Source organism: Calypte anna, chromosome 4A, assembly GCF_003957555.1.
Source record: "Calypte anna isolate BGI_N300 chromosome 4A, bCalAnn1_v1.p, whole genome shotgun sequence".
Lineage (NCBI taxonomy): Eukaryota > Metazoa > Chordata > Aves > Apodiformes > Trochilidae > Calypte > Calypte anna.
The window spans coordinates 23,482,520-23,496,146 of record NC_044248.1 but is presented as its reverse complement, the minus strand read 5'-3'; the positions used below and the strand labels follow the sequence as shown (position 1 = coordinate 23,496,146).

The window sequence follows — 13,627 nt, the reverse complement described above, 5'->3', positions numbered from 1 at the left end:
TGTTAAGAAAATATGACAAAAATCAGACAGCTATTAAATAAATGGGAGAAGAAAGGCCTTTCTTAGAAGATTACAATTGAAAGATCTGATCCTGCAGCGGACTTTGAGTGGGGACATTTGGGGTCATTATTAGTAACCAGTGAGATAATTCAAACAACATGAAGCATGTGATCAGAGCATGTTCTATGCATATGCAGCAAGTAGGAGATGCATCTCTGTGAAATAACATGGGTGTTTTTTATTGTTGTTATTCCATTAGTACTCGTGTGCTGGGAATAGACAGGGGTTGGCACAGGAACCTGTTTGTAGATACAGTTGGGAGGAGGAAGTGAGAGGCCTGTCAAGTGACTTAAGATGATGTGCAGAAGTAGTAGGAAGGTGGTGAAGGATGAAACAAGTGAAGAGTTGTGAAAAGCAGAAATTATATGAAAGTTTTGAAGGGGAAGACAAGGAGCACAAGAATAGTTTAATGCAAGAATGATGCAGTAAACACAGAGTCTGTATTATGATGTAGGTCACGTCCTTCTAGGATAATGTGCCTAACTCACATTTCTTGGTAATGAAATGATGATGAATTATAGCTGAGGACACTCAGAATATGATCTTGAGAAAAAATGTAAGGTTTTCTGAGAGGTCCAACCCTCTAAGTTGAAATTGAGTGTGCCTTGTGCTATTACTATAAATTCACATTCCTGATTTAAAAAAAAAAATAAATGTTTAGCCATTCAGTGTTTCTCAGAAGTCCTGAGACTTTTTTCCATGCTTTCATTTTCTGTAACCTTGATCAGAACACATACAGATTTTTTGGGGGGGTTTTGTGCTAGTCAGGGAGAAATAGTTAAGGAGCACTGAATGTATACATTGGAGACATTGCTTATTTATTATGCTACCTTTCAGCATGGTCAAAATAGTTTTCTGTCAAGTAAAGCCACTAGTGATTATAGTTTCTAAAAGCCTAAACCTATCCCCTCATCTGGAAGACAAATTTTTCTTTGAAGAAGATGGAGATTGGAAGCATTTTATTTCTGTCACAGAAAATTCATTAGCCTGAAGCTACAGATTTGAAGACCTAAGTATCATTCAAAAGCCCGTATGAAGACCTTGCAAATCACTGCTTATTTTAGGTGTACAAAGCATTTTAAGTCTCTTGGAAACCTGTAGCAGCTGCTGACAGTACTTTTAATCACCTGGCATGTTGGGAATGTCACCCCCTTTTTTTTTTTAATTTGAAGAATAGCACCAAGTAGGAAATCAAGGGGTGCTTTGGATATAAAAAGTCTTGGAAACATATTTTGAAATTAATTTCAGCTAAAGTGGTCAAAATTCCTCATTTTAATATAATTAATTTTTCAAAAGAGTTAAATATCTGAGGACCTATATGCAAACAAGCAAGACTTTCACAGTGGTAGGTGAGAGCAGGCTTTTCTTTTTTTCACATTACTGACTAGAAAGTTAAAAAGCCTAACATTATCTGGCTAGGATGTTGAATGCAAACAAATTAGGTAGAGACCTATAAAGACCAAAATCTGGGACTTCACATATCAAGGAGGTGTTTCTGTCTCTACGTGTATGCTGAGGAATAATTTTACTTTGTATTCAAGTACACTCCTTTAGGGATGTTTCAGAAACTTTGTTTAGTGCCTTTGGGAAATATGACCATTTGAGAATTATGAAAAAAAATGGAGGATTTTAAAGTTTAATCTTGATTCATAAATATTTTGTAGTGTACTCATCTGCTAATATCTGAAATAGCAGTATTAAGATTAAGTAGCACTTGAGCATGAAGAATTAGGGACAGAAGAGAATGTTTTGCCAAAGATGTATCTATTAAATAGGCATGTATATTGTCAATTGAAATGTGTTTAGTGATTGTCATCTTTGAATTAAATAAATGTGAAATATATTTAGGGATTCAGTGTCTGTAAAGCTTTATAAGAAAGGATGGTTCATAGGGGAAAAAACCAAAAGTGAATCTTTTACACTACAAATTACTTGAGAGCTTCCTGGAATGAAAAAATAAAAATAAGATAAGCCTAAAAACACCCAGGCATATCCCTGTAGGACAGTTGGAATGCATGCTTAACAAGTGAGAAATAAATTACTTGTTAAAGTTCTCTCAGGTTTAATAACACAGTGTGGTATCAATACAAATAGGGAATGTGATTTAATCTGCTTGTGTCCCTTTAATACTAAAGCATGTTGCCCATAGACATCAGGAAGAGAACAGATCCTTTTGTTTTTAATATGTGTCAGTAGAGCAATTTACGTTATTTTTTTGTCTCATCTGATGTAGAGAATATATTAACTGTTCAAAGCTGTGTGTTATGCTGCTTAACAAGAGGAATTTTCTAACTCTTACTTTGATTTAACACACAAGGTTAAGAAGCTGAAGAGGGAACTCTCTCAGATGAAGCAAGAGCTGCTCTACAAGGAACAGGGCTTTGAAACACTGCAACAGTGAGTAAAATAAAATAGTTGAAACTGACTTAATACAGTCACCTGGTTTTCTGTTGTTTGTTTGTTTGTTTGTTTGTTTAATGTAATTGAATCCATCTTACCTGAGAGAACAATCCGGGAGGAAAGTAAGATTCTAATAACTCTTTTTGTTGTAGTTAGGAAGCAGTAAATATGTAGAAATGACAAACCTATTGTGCAAATGTTAACACGAGAACTATGTTCCCCCTCCTATTTTTTTCTGTGAGGTAGTTTGTGTTGCAAAGAGGCAGAGAGAAGGGCACTGTTTAAGGGTCCTGAGCAAAATCTAGCTGTTTTATGCATCCCATTTAAAAATGATTAAAAAAAAATAAATTAAACGTATTTAGGTCTGTCTGTCCTCCTTCCCTACCTCTCTCATAAGAGAGGGAGAGAGAGGAGGATGCTGGGTTTGGAGGTATAAATGGTGCACAGCTGTGCAGCGTTTGAGATGGGTCACAAATTGAGGATCAGAGACCTGACTTTATTTGTTCCAGTTGTGAAAGTGTCTGATGTCCAAAGGGCTGATGCTGAACTGGGTGAGCATTCTGGGTATTTAACTGGTTGGATTATTAGGGAATGAATTTTTTTCATTCTGAGCACTGTCTGCTGCTTCCGACTTACAAAGTTGGGCCCGAAAATATTAAACATTACTGAAAATGTCACTTCAGACAACTTGCTGCAGAGGAAACCTTGCTAACAAGTATGTTTCCTTGACTAATGTCAACATAATTTTATTAATGCTAGTTGGTTTTGGTGTTTTGGTATGTACCCATACATTAAGGATACATTTACACAGTAAAATGTTGGGCTCTATCTTCCCAGTATGCTAGTTTCAGGAACAATGTTACAGCATTAATGTAATACTGTCTGGATTCATTTATCCTTTTCCTCAGGATTTCCTGTGTATGGCAATGTACTGTCAGATAAATAATAATCTCTATCCTGGAGAGTTTGCAGAGTATATAGGGAAGATGGACAAAAGGTAGGAGGAGGGAAGTGCATTTCCATCTTCCAGGTGGAGTACTAAAATGCAGAGGAGTGATTTGCAAAGGATGACAGTACATCTGTGTTTAGAGCAGAGAGACTGGGACTCAGTTCCCCGTTCTAAACAAAACATGTTTTAAGCTATTGCCTGTGTATTTTAATAGATCACTTGTATAGAGTAGGATTATTTTTTTAAGTGGGATTAAAAAATTATGGTCCCAGAAATGGCCAGTCATAACTAGAGGCATGTCAAAATGGACAAAAAGTATTTTTCTGGCATGAAGAAGCTGAAGTCAATTGGGAACAGAAAACCTTCAGCACCTTTAAAGGATGCCAGTCAAGTCTCTATCCTTCATTTTGACTAAAACCGAAACCTCAAATTTGTTTGCCATTTAAGTATGTAATGACTAGCAATGAATGAAGGGACAAAAGGATAGTTGATTGAATTTATTTAACCATAAATCAGATTTCATTTGAAGCAAAATTTAGATGTATTGATTCTAAAGCTTAAGGTAATAAAAACTCGTGCTGCTGTCCCAGGATTAAAGGTTAGCCAGTCATGCTGGTTTTATTATATTAATTCAACAATGAAGTATTGTTTTAAAGCAGCTTGCTCACCAGCCATTTTGATAGGAATCCAAAGCATGTTTCAGAAACTGTCAGCTGCATTCCACAGAAACACAATGGACATTTGTTTTTAAAATTCAGTCAGCCACCTTCAAATAGCACTAATCACATTAATTTAAAACAGGAGGATGGAATATTGTACATGTCAGAGATCCTTCTTGTCCATCTTAATTATATACAGAATAAAGCAGTTGTGATTTGAATGTGACACATAATATTACCAGGCAGCATGTGGTGTATTACCCAACTGCTCATTCATGATTCCAGCTGTTGGCATATCCCGTATCTAGCTGACCTTAGCAACTTGGTAAGTTACCAAAAACTGTGTTGTAAGGAAGCGTGTACCTATGAAAGAGGAATTTGCAAGCTGAAACAAATGTATCCTTGAACAGGAATCTGAGTGCTGAGTCACATAGGTAATTTTCTTACACAGATAAGAGTTCTAGTTTGTACAAGAAGTGGGATATAGAGAAAGGAAAACAGATGTGCTTACAGCTTTAAAGACCACTTTAGAACCTGTGTATCAATGCACAAAACCCAAGGCAAAATAGAATACTGTTAGAGGTGTTTTGTGTAAGTTTCTGGTCTTCTGATCATTAAAGTGTTTGTTTATTCCTCGCAGGGTTAATGTCTTCTAGCAAAGATGCATCATGATAAACAGAAAACCAGTTGCATTATAAAAGAATGTATTCTCTGCTAAATACTTGACTTTTGTGAGGATAGCTGTTTTTAATTTTAGGAAGCATAGCTGCAGTCATTTCCATGATGCTATAAAATATTCTGTTAAACTAGAAATAGGAGAAATGTATTTACAAACTGTACCTCTTGAAGTAAATAAGGAAATGCTGAAAAGAAATATCTGGGGGACTTGTTTAATTTGTTACTTTCAAAATACAGTTTTACAAATAATTGATGTTCTAGGAATTTAATTAATTACCTCATGTATGACATATGGTATTAATTATTTGGAGGTTTTGTGAATAAAGAGAGCCTGGCCTAAATTAACTGGCTGAGCAGGACAGCTGTTCTAGACTGCTTGTGCCAAGGATTAAGGTGAAGGAGAAGGAAGCCAAGATAAGAATGGAGCTGGTTACATTACTTCTCTGCAAGGCTTATTAGGCTTGCCTGGCTGCCCATGTCATGATGTGGGTCTGGCTAGAGGAATTCTACTAATAAGAAATTCTGAATTTGTAAGGACCACAGGCAGTTAATAGTATGAAAGATGTACTCAAAAGCTACCTCTGTGATGCATAGAGTCATGGTGGGGATGGGAATTCTGCTGTCAAGAATACTGCTATATTTATTGTAGCATGTATTGGAGTCTTTAGTGCTATGCTCCCCTTGTGTCTTTAGAACTGGATCAACTAGAATTGCTTGTGGAGTCTCTGCCTTTGATAAGGCCCCAGTAGTTCAGCTGAGGTGGTTTTAGAGTCAACAAGTATTTTTCCATGAAATTTCCTGATGTCAGCAAAACCCATCCACTGGGCACTGTGTATGTGTTAGCCTGACATTTTTGCCAATGATTAAGTAGTATTTAATGGCAACTTCTGTGTCCTTTTTCCCCTTTGCATTTCTGATATAGGAAACTGTGTCTCGTCTACTTCCCTTCTGTTCCCTAGCTATGCTTCTACCTGGAGCAGAACTGCAAAGATGTTAATGTTATCTTCTGAATCTGATATTAATGTTCTCTCTTTACACAGAATTGACAAAAAAATGTCGAGCGGCCAGAGCAGGTATGAACTATGTGAGGCTAAAGCCATCCTGAGTGAGCTGAAGTCCATCAGAAAGGCAATAAGCTCAGGGGAGAGAGAAAAGCAAGATTTAATGAAGGTATTTTGAGCTTTTTTCAAATACTTTGCATTTTATACTTTTAAAGAGATTTTCAAAAATCTTTAAGCCAAACTAGTATTAAAATCAATTTGCATGAATCCTGAGACTTTCCTAATTCAATAAGCCACTGTATGTCAGAGACTATAGATTTCCCAACTTCTGTGTAAGGTACAATGCAGGTGTTTGCCTCAAAACCACAATTCAAAACATTAGGTTGGCAAAATTGAGATGTGTTTTTGTGATGTATGGCCATTTTCTAACTTGATGAAAATTTTCAAATTTAAATTGCTCTATTTCCTTTTCTGAAAGCAGATTCTTTTCTTAAAGTATTTAATTGGTTGACAAGTTAAAAAAAAAAAAAATCCCTGATGTCAGTAACCCTGAGTATCACTTGCCAACAGCTTTTTTAAAAGGATATTTTTCTTTATATGAAATAAACCTAGAATTTTTGTGTTAGAGTCTCTTAGGCAAACATCTTTGGGAGATAGATCAGTGTAAACAAGGTAAAGTACAAAGGAACTAAAACACCACTTCCTTCTTTGTTTCTTGGACAGAGTCTTGCAAAGCTGAGAGAGAAATTCAATCTTGACCAGACCACTGGGACATCTGAACCAGACTTGAGTTCCAGCTCTGTAAATTCCCAGCTGTGTTTTTCTAGGCAAACTCTGGATACAGGGTCTCAGACTGACATTTCTGGTGAGGTGAGCTTTCTTCTGTTTTGTCAAACAAAGAGAAATTCCATCAGAATGCTGTGCTTACTACAACTGGAATAAGGTGGATGTTAACTGTTGCTGATAGGTACATGTATGTACATGTTAGAATACTTATAATCAGTTATCTGATTTTTTTTCTCCTTGAATTTTAGATCAAGTTTCAGATGAACTTTATATGTTTGTCATAAAGTGTTAATGATTTGATTTAATTTGATTTAATAAAATAGCTCCAGTACAGTGAAGATCAGTGTAGTAGATGGTATTTTTTTTTATCTGTCTGTAGGGAATGTTTCTCCTTACAGCTTTAATTCAGTATGAAGATGTTTTTAATTTTCAGAAACAAGATCTCAGAATTTAAATGTGTAATTTCATTTCACTCAACTGAAAAACTATTAGTGAACTTATTGTTCAGTGGTTCATTAAAACCTTTGTTTCACTGACAGTATATTTACAAGCACAGAAAGTTGTGCTTCATTTTGGTACTTTCTTTGAACTTCTGTGAGGTAAGTTTATAAGGAAGAGACTGTATGAGATTTTCCAAACACATAGATAAGTTTGTCTGTGTTTGGTAGCAAGTTCATTGAAGTCTTACTTTGAAATGTACAGATTAGTTCCCAAGTCTGAGTTCAGCAGAGTTCAAATTTTGGGTGCAGTCATGGAAAGCCATCTTTGAAAATTCTCTTGCTTTATTACTCTGATGGAATATGGACAATTGGTAGTTAAAAATAGATTAACTGGATCAGAAGAAAACAGGACTGTTTTCTACATCTGAGTAGATCTGACTAGGAATTCAACAGCAGGTGTGTGGCTGCAGGTGTGTATTGTTATTTTTTTTAAGTCGTGATTTTTCTAGCCTGTGTGTAGGTTTTCTTGATTCATTTAACATCTTTACACAGGAATAAGGCTAATTTTTTTTTTCTTTCAGCAGATTGGAGCAAGAAGTAGATCAAATTTAGCAGAGAAGGTCAGACTAAGTCTTCAATATGAAGAAGCAAAAAGAAGGTAACAGGGTTAGCTGCATCTTAATGCAGTCCTGAGCTGGGGAGGTGTCTGGGCTCTGCAGCACGAAAATTGTGCTCGCAGTGACATCTAGTGGGCTGCCCACTGGAGGCACTGTGGGCAATACTGCAACGTGTTCCTTTTCCTTCAGAATGCTAACAGACTTCCAGGAGCAAAAGGTGCTTTTGAACAATAGGTTTTACATTTAATGCTCAGTCGAATGTGTGAAGAAAAAAAAATGCAGACAGTAACAAATCAATGGCAATTTCAGGATTTGTAGAATCATTTTCTCTGGAAAAGACCTGTAAGATCATCAAGTCCCCCCGTTAACCTAGCACTGCCAAGGCCACAATTAAGCCACGTCCCCAAGCACCACATCTATGCATCTTTTAAACATCTCCAGGGATGATGACTCAACCACTTCTCTTGGCAGCTTGTTCCAGTGCCTGAAAACCCTTTCAGTGAGGATGTTTTTCCTAATATCCAATATAAACCTCCCCTGGCACAACTTGATGCCATTTCCTCTTATCCTGTCCCTTGTCACTTGGGAGAAGAGACCAACACCCAGCTCTCTACAACCTCCTTTTAGGAATAGGTCTCCCCTCCATCTCTTTTTTCTCCAGGCTAAACAACCCCAGTTTTCTCAGCTACTCTTTGTAAGACTTGTTCTCTAGGCTCTTCATCAGCTTCATTGCCCTTTGAATTAAAGCAATAGAGGGAATTGGCTTTCCACTGAAAGGAGTCACCAGGTTTTTTGTGATCATTACATCCTTCTTTGGGATCATCATTTCAGTTTACTATGCCACTGAAGGCTCTATAGTTTTAGAGTTGCTTTAAACTTTGAGTGCAGAGGTAGTGGGCTTAATTGTTTTTTCCCTGGGAAATAACATAATTTAAATACTTTTATCACTGTGGGGTTGGTTTGGGTTTTGGTTTTTTTTTATGAGTTTAACCTGAGGAGAAAAGAAATCAGGAACGACTCCACTGATGAATGTGGAATGCTGCTCAAATAAAGTTATGTTGTTATTGCTATGTAAAGAGTGCCATTTTGATGAACTGCCACATCACTGAGGAATGGGCATCAGAAAGCAGAACGTTCAGGGTTAAAGTGATGTCTTCTGATGCACCAGAAGTGCTGCCTAATACCAGGGGGAGATTTATTATTTTTTTTAAGTGGGTGATATATTTCTCTATTAATAGCTATTAGTTTTGTTAGATTATTTTCTAACACTTTTCAAGGCAATAAAATAGAAAAATAGAGCTTTTCCCCACGTATGCCTGAAATGGCATTTAATCTGAGATTTAAATATTATTTTGAATGGTATACTGTGGCATGGTCAGTTAGAAAACTAGGAAAACAATTTTGCAGCTTATAAGGTAAAAGCATAGAGAGACTTTATGTTTTAAAGGCAGGAGGCTGCACAACCAATATATTTTTTTGCCTTTTCATACAGAGTAGTAGCTGTCATCTTTGAAGGTAAAACCAGTAATCCTTTATATCCTCATTTCAGATCATAAAACGTTATTGTGTAATCAGTGCATTCAACAAAGAATGCTATGGCTACTGTATTTGTTCAGTATTGAACATGTATGATTTTGGCTTAGAATCATGTATTTAATATTCATTGTTAGATGAGTTTTAAATGCAGATAGATGACATTTTTCTCAGCCATAACTGGTCTAAAAGCAGATTAACATCTGTTTTGACTGTCTTGTTATCAGGAATTCCCAACATTGTGTTTCATTTCTCCTTTCTAGTAACAAAAAAAATTAAAATTTCCTGATAGTATCAGTTTAACAATTCTATCAAAAACAAAGTACAATGTTCAAACTATAGAGTACATCAGCACAAGATCTTACTGTCTCACAAACTAATCACTAATGTGGATCAAAATTTCAGTAGCTCACACACTTACTTTTGCATAACTAAGTACTTTTTCTGTTTAACATCAGTATGTTTCTTTTCAGCTTTAAATAGACAATCATATGCTTTGAAGGCACCCTTAAAGTTTGTATAGTGCTTGCACATACTGGTTTCATTAGTGACTACAGGGTGAACTTAATAAAGTGTACAAAATATTGGAATAATAAGGATACACACCAGTTAGCACATAAAATTCAGTACATAATTACAACTCCCCCTAAATTATTATGGCTATTGTAATAATCATTGTAACATAGAAATTCTGAACTCTGAGAGTGCTGAGGCACTGGAACTGACTGTGCAGAGAAGCTGTAGGTGCCCCATCATTGAAAGTGTTCAAGGCCCGGTTGGATGGACTATGAGCAGCCTGGTCTAGTGAAGGGTGTCCCTGCCCATGCCAGGGGTTTGGAACTAGATGATCTTTAAGGTCCCTTCCAGCCCAAACCATTCTATAATTCTGTGACCACCTTTCCTGAAATATTAAATTTGCAAATTCTTAGTTGTTTTCTCTTGAAATAACTAAGAGAAATAGGGAATCTTGTAAGTGAACTTCCCTACTTGAAAATTATCAGATAGTTTTGTGTGGAGCATGTTTTATGTTGCCTAGGTCTTGAAGAGGTGTAGTGTTATATTAACTATGCTAAATTCAGTTGTAATTATTATTCAAAAGGATCTAGTATAGCATGCTGACAGTCCTGTCCTGATGAGGTGAAGGTCTAGCTAATATTCCTTGTTGAGCAAGAAACTCCTTAAAAGAGTGAGACCAGTTCAGTTTTCATGTCCTTTGCCTATCTGATGAGGCAGATGAAAAGAGCATCAGGTGTGGTAACGGAGAGTTGTCTGTAGCAGAGGGAGCAAAAGAATTGTTTGGAGACCACTGTCCCCTCCCATAAGCCATCAAACAGCTGTCTATCAAGTGGCTACTTTCATAACAAGGTTGCCTAGAACCACTGATCTGGATAAAAAAGTCTTGACATTTCATTATCCATCTGAATTTTTTTGGTTGTTTTCCCTCTGAGTACTGCTCCTCTAAAGGACTGTAAATGTAAATTATAGATGTAATAGGTACACACTATGTTGAAATATTTCATTTCATCCCACCATATTGTAATGGTAGCACTGCTGATGGTATTTCTGTTTCTTTTACACTGTTTTTCTATTAAGATACTCTGAGTCAAATTTGGTCATGCAATGGTTTGGTTGAGAGTATGGGTTGGTTTAATTTTTGAAGCTGTTGTTTTTTCATTGACATGCAGAAGAAAAGGAAATGTTACTATGGAAAAAGAGGGTTATTTCCCCTTAAGCTTCTTTCCCCTTAAGCAATGGGATAGTTAGATTCAGCATTAACTATTCTTAGCTTTGACTATAAACAAATGCCTTAATATACTCTAAAATACTGGAGATGCAAAATAAGAATATTATTATCTGTTTTGTTAATCACAGAAAACAAAACCAACTTGAAAGAAACACATTTTCCCACAAATCTTTCAGAACTGTCAGTGCCTGGTAACATTTGAGTTGCATGGAATTTTACCAGTTTTTGAGCTGACTTGGGTGCATTTAACTATGGTAGTTATAAATAAAGGTAATAGGTCAGTTCCTTTTCCCCTAGATTGTACAGGAACATCTTTCTGTGTTGAATTCTCTTTTCTTGGCCTTTTTCCCAGCCTACAAGAGGTGCAGAAGGCTGGGAACTGTTACATACTTCACAGCTTCCATAGCTTTAGCTGTGCAGCTGGTTCAGGTGTGGCTAAGGCTGAAAGTGACTGAAAGTTATCATCTTGTTAGATACGTGGCATCAGTAACAGCAATTTTTAGCCTTCCCCAGTGGATTATGTGTCTTTATTGCAAAGCCTGCACTTTTTAAGCTACAGTGCAAAGCCCATAGACAGAATGATTATGGAGACTGAGCACTGGAAATAACCTGTCTGATCAGAACTGAGCTGTACCACAATAGTTATATAGAGAAGCTTCTGCTTCCATCATATGCATGTATCTGCACAACACATGGATAAATGAGCCTGGGGTGTCTTAGCTCTGTGGTTTGACATCTGCAATGGGAACAGTACTTGCACAAACATAAGCTTTGACTTAATAACTTCTGTTTTCTTTATGTGGCCACTATCCTATTATCTTCTATACAATCCCACAGAAGAGCAATGCTTTTGCCTTTTAAGATCTGCATGCATGGATGCTGCTGAGCACCTTGCTCTGATGTGCCTTCTCTCACCATGGTCATTGCTTCTGAGGAGCAGTCAGCCTTCAACGACTTGGGAGAAATCCATCACACTCCTACATGAGTAAAGCATAGTGCCACTGCTGTTACCAGACAAATCACTTTCAGTAAAGCTTCTATTAACGTTCTGACTTCCACTGAGCATTTGAACAAGAGTTTTTAATGCATATGCATTTTGCTGTTGGCCTGAATAGGTAGCCTGGCTTTCAGACATAGTCTGCATCCTTGTGAAGCAAAACTTATCAAAAGTATGATTTTGAGAATGATTTGTTATATCCTGATACAATTCAAAATACATCTCTCCCTTTGCTGGTATTTATGTGCCACGTTGAGCTCAGACAAATCTCTTGTTTTGTTTTAGCATGGCTAACTTGAAGATTGAACTCTCTAAGCTAGACAGTGAGGCCTGGCCTGGAGCACTGGATGTGGAAAAGGAAAAACTAATGTTAATCAATGAAAAAGAAGAGCTTTTAAAGGAACTCCAATTCACTACACCACGCAAGCGTACTCAAGATGAGCTAGAGCAGCTAGAAGCAGAAAGGAAGAGGCTTGAAGAAGAGCTACTGTCTGTAAAAAGCACACCCAGTCAAGCACTTGCTGAAAGGTAAGGAGTTGTCTTCTGCTATTATTAAATGCTGCTTTCTGTAATCTAACCTTTGTACTCATTACAGACCCTGAACTGTGCCTTGACAGCACTCTTTTCCTTCAGTAACTGTTCTATGTAGATCTTAATTAAATTTGTTATTAGCCCACTGGGCAGAAGCACAAAGAAGTCCCCTGTACTGTGAGAGAATGTGAACACCCTCTGTATGCTCTGCAATATCAGTTGCTCTGTGTTTGTTACCAGCATGAAAATGCCTGTGACAGATGTTAAATAACTGAGGAATGTCAACATACCAGCAGGAGGGCAATACATTATTCTCTCATTTCTGATAATAGCTGTAAACTATTTGAACTCAGGTTACAAAGAGTATCTTGAATGTTGCAACATCTGAAGCCTTTCTGTGAGTTTTATTACATACAAAAATGTAACTAAAAGGAAAAAAAATGTTCAGAGAAGTATAATTTCTGCAAAAGTTTTCTAACTTGCTATTACCTGACTCTTAACAGAAGCAACTCCAACAACAAATTTTTTTAGTCATATTCAGAGTTCAAGACTATCAGAGATGACTGTCACAAATAAACTTTTATGAGCTGTAGGTGGAAATAAATTTACTGACACCAATAGCACATATGAAATGCAATAAACACAAAATGTCCTTGCTTGATATTAGATAATATGCCTTACTGTAGTAATACAATCAGCATTGTAAGCCCATCCTACTTCCCTCTGCTGGGGGGCACACCTGCTGTTCCTCCAGTTTCACTGAATGGCAAAATTCCTGTCAATGGCATTAGATGTGGGGTCCTAAATTGTAGCTGAGCAATGAGGAAATTTTTCGTTTACGAAGTACATATGTGTGTGTTAGGCATGATTTTTAAACATGCTAATACACTTTTGAATAGTTTAAAGTACATTCTATTGATAATACAAAGATGTTTTAGGAAAAGGGCTGTCTTACTGGAGCTCTGTTTTACAGGAAGAATTAGCTCTCTGTTGTAACAGTGTGGTGGTATCTTGAATTACCATGGATCTGTTGCTTTCTGAATTCCATTAATAAATGGAGAATAAGGGGTCAGTAATGAAATCACATTCACACATAAATAATTTGAATCTTAATTTTTAATAATACACTGGCTTAAACAATAGCTAAAACTTGACTCGTGCTTAATTCTTAGTCTTGTGTTTTGGATTTGCTTGCTTAGCACTAAAGAAAATTCTGCACTTGACAATTTCCC

At 36.6% G+C, this 13,627-nt stretch overlaps 1 protein-coding gene across 3 annotated transcripts in view; it reads left to right on the top strand.

Annotated features, from left to right (window-relative positions):
• The window catches only part of WWC2 (WW and C2 domain containing 2), a 104,353-nt gene that overhangs the window by 55,685 nt on the left and 35,041 nt on the right, over positions 1-13,627 (top strand). For 2 of the 3 annotated variants that reach the window (XM_030450351.1, XM_030450353.1), the window contains exons 5-9: positions 2,378-2,457; positions 5,787-5,916; positions 6,471-6,617; positions 7,555-7,631; positions 12,150-12,392. In XM_030450351.1, the coding sequence (XP_030306211.1) occupies positions 2,378-2,457; positions 5,787-5,916; positions 6,471-6,617; positions 7,555-7,631; positions 12,150-12,392 (677 nt within the window). The remainder of the gene's footprint in view (positions 1-2,377; positions 2,458-5,786; positions 5,917-6,470; positions 6,618-7,554; positions 7,632-12,149; positions 12,393-13,627) is intronic. The other variant, XM_030450352.1, reaches the window with a different exon arrangement.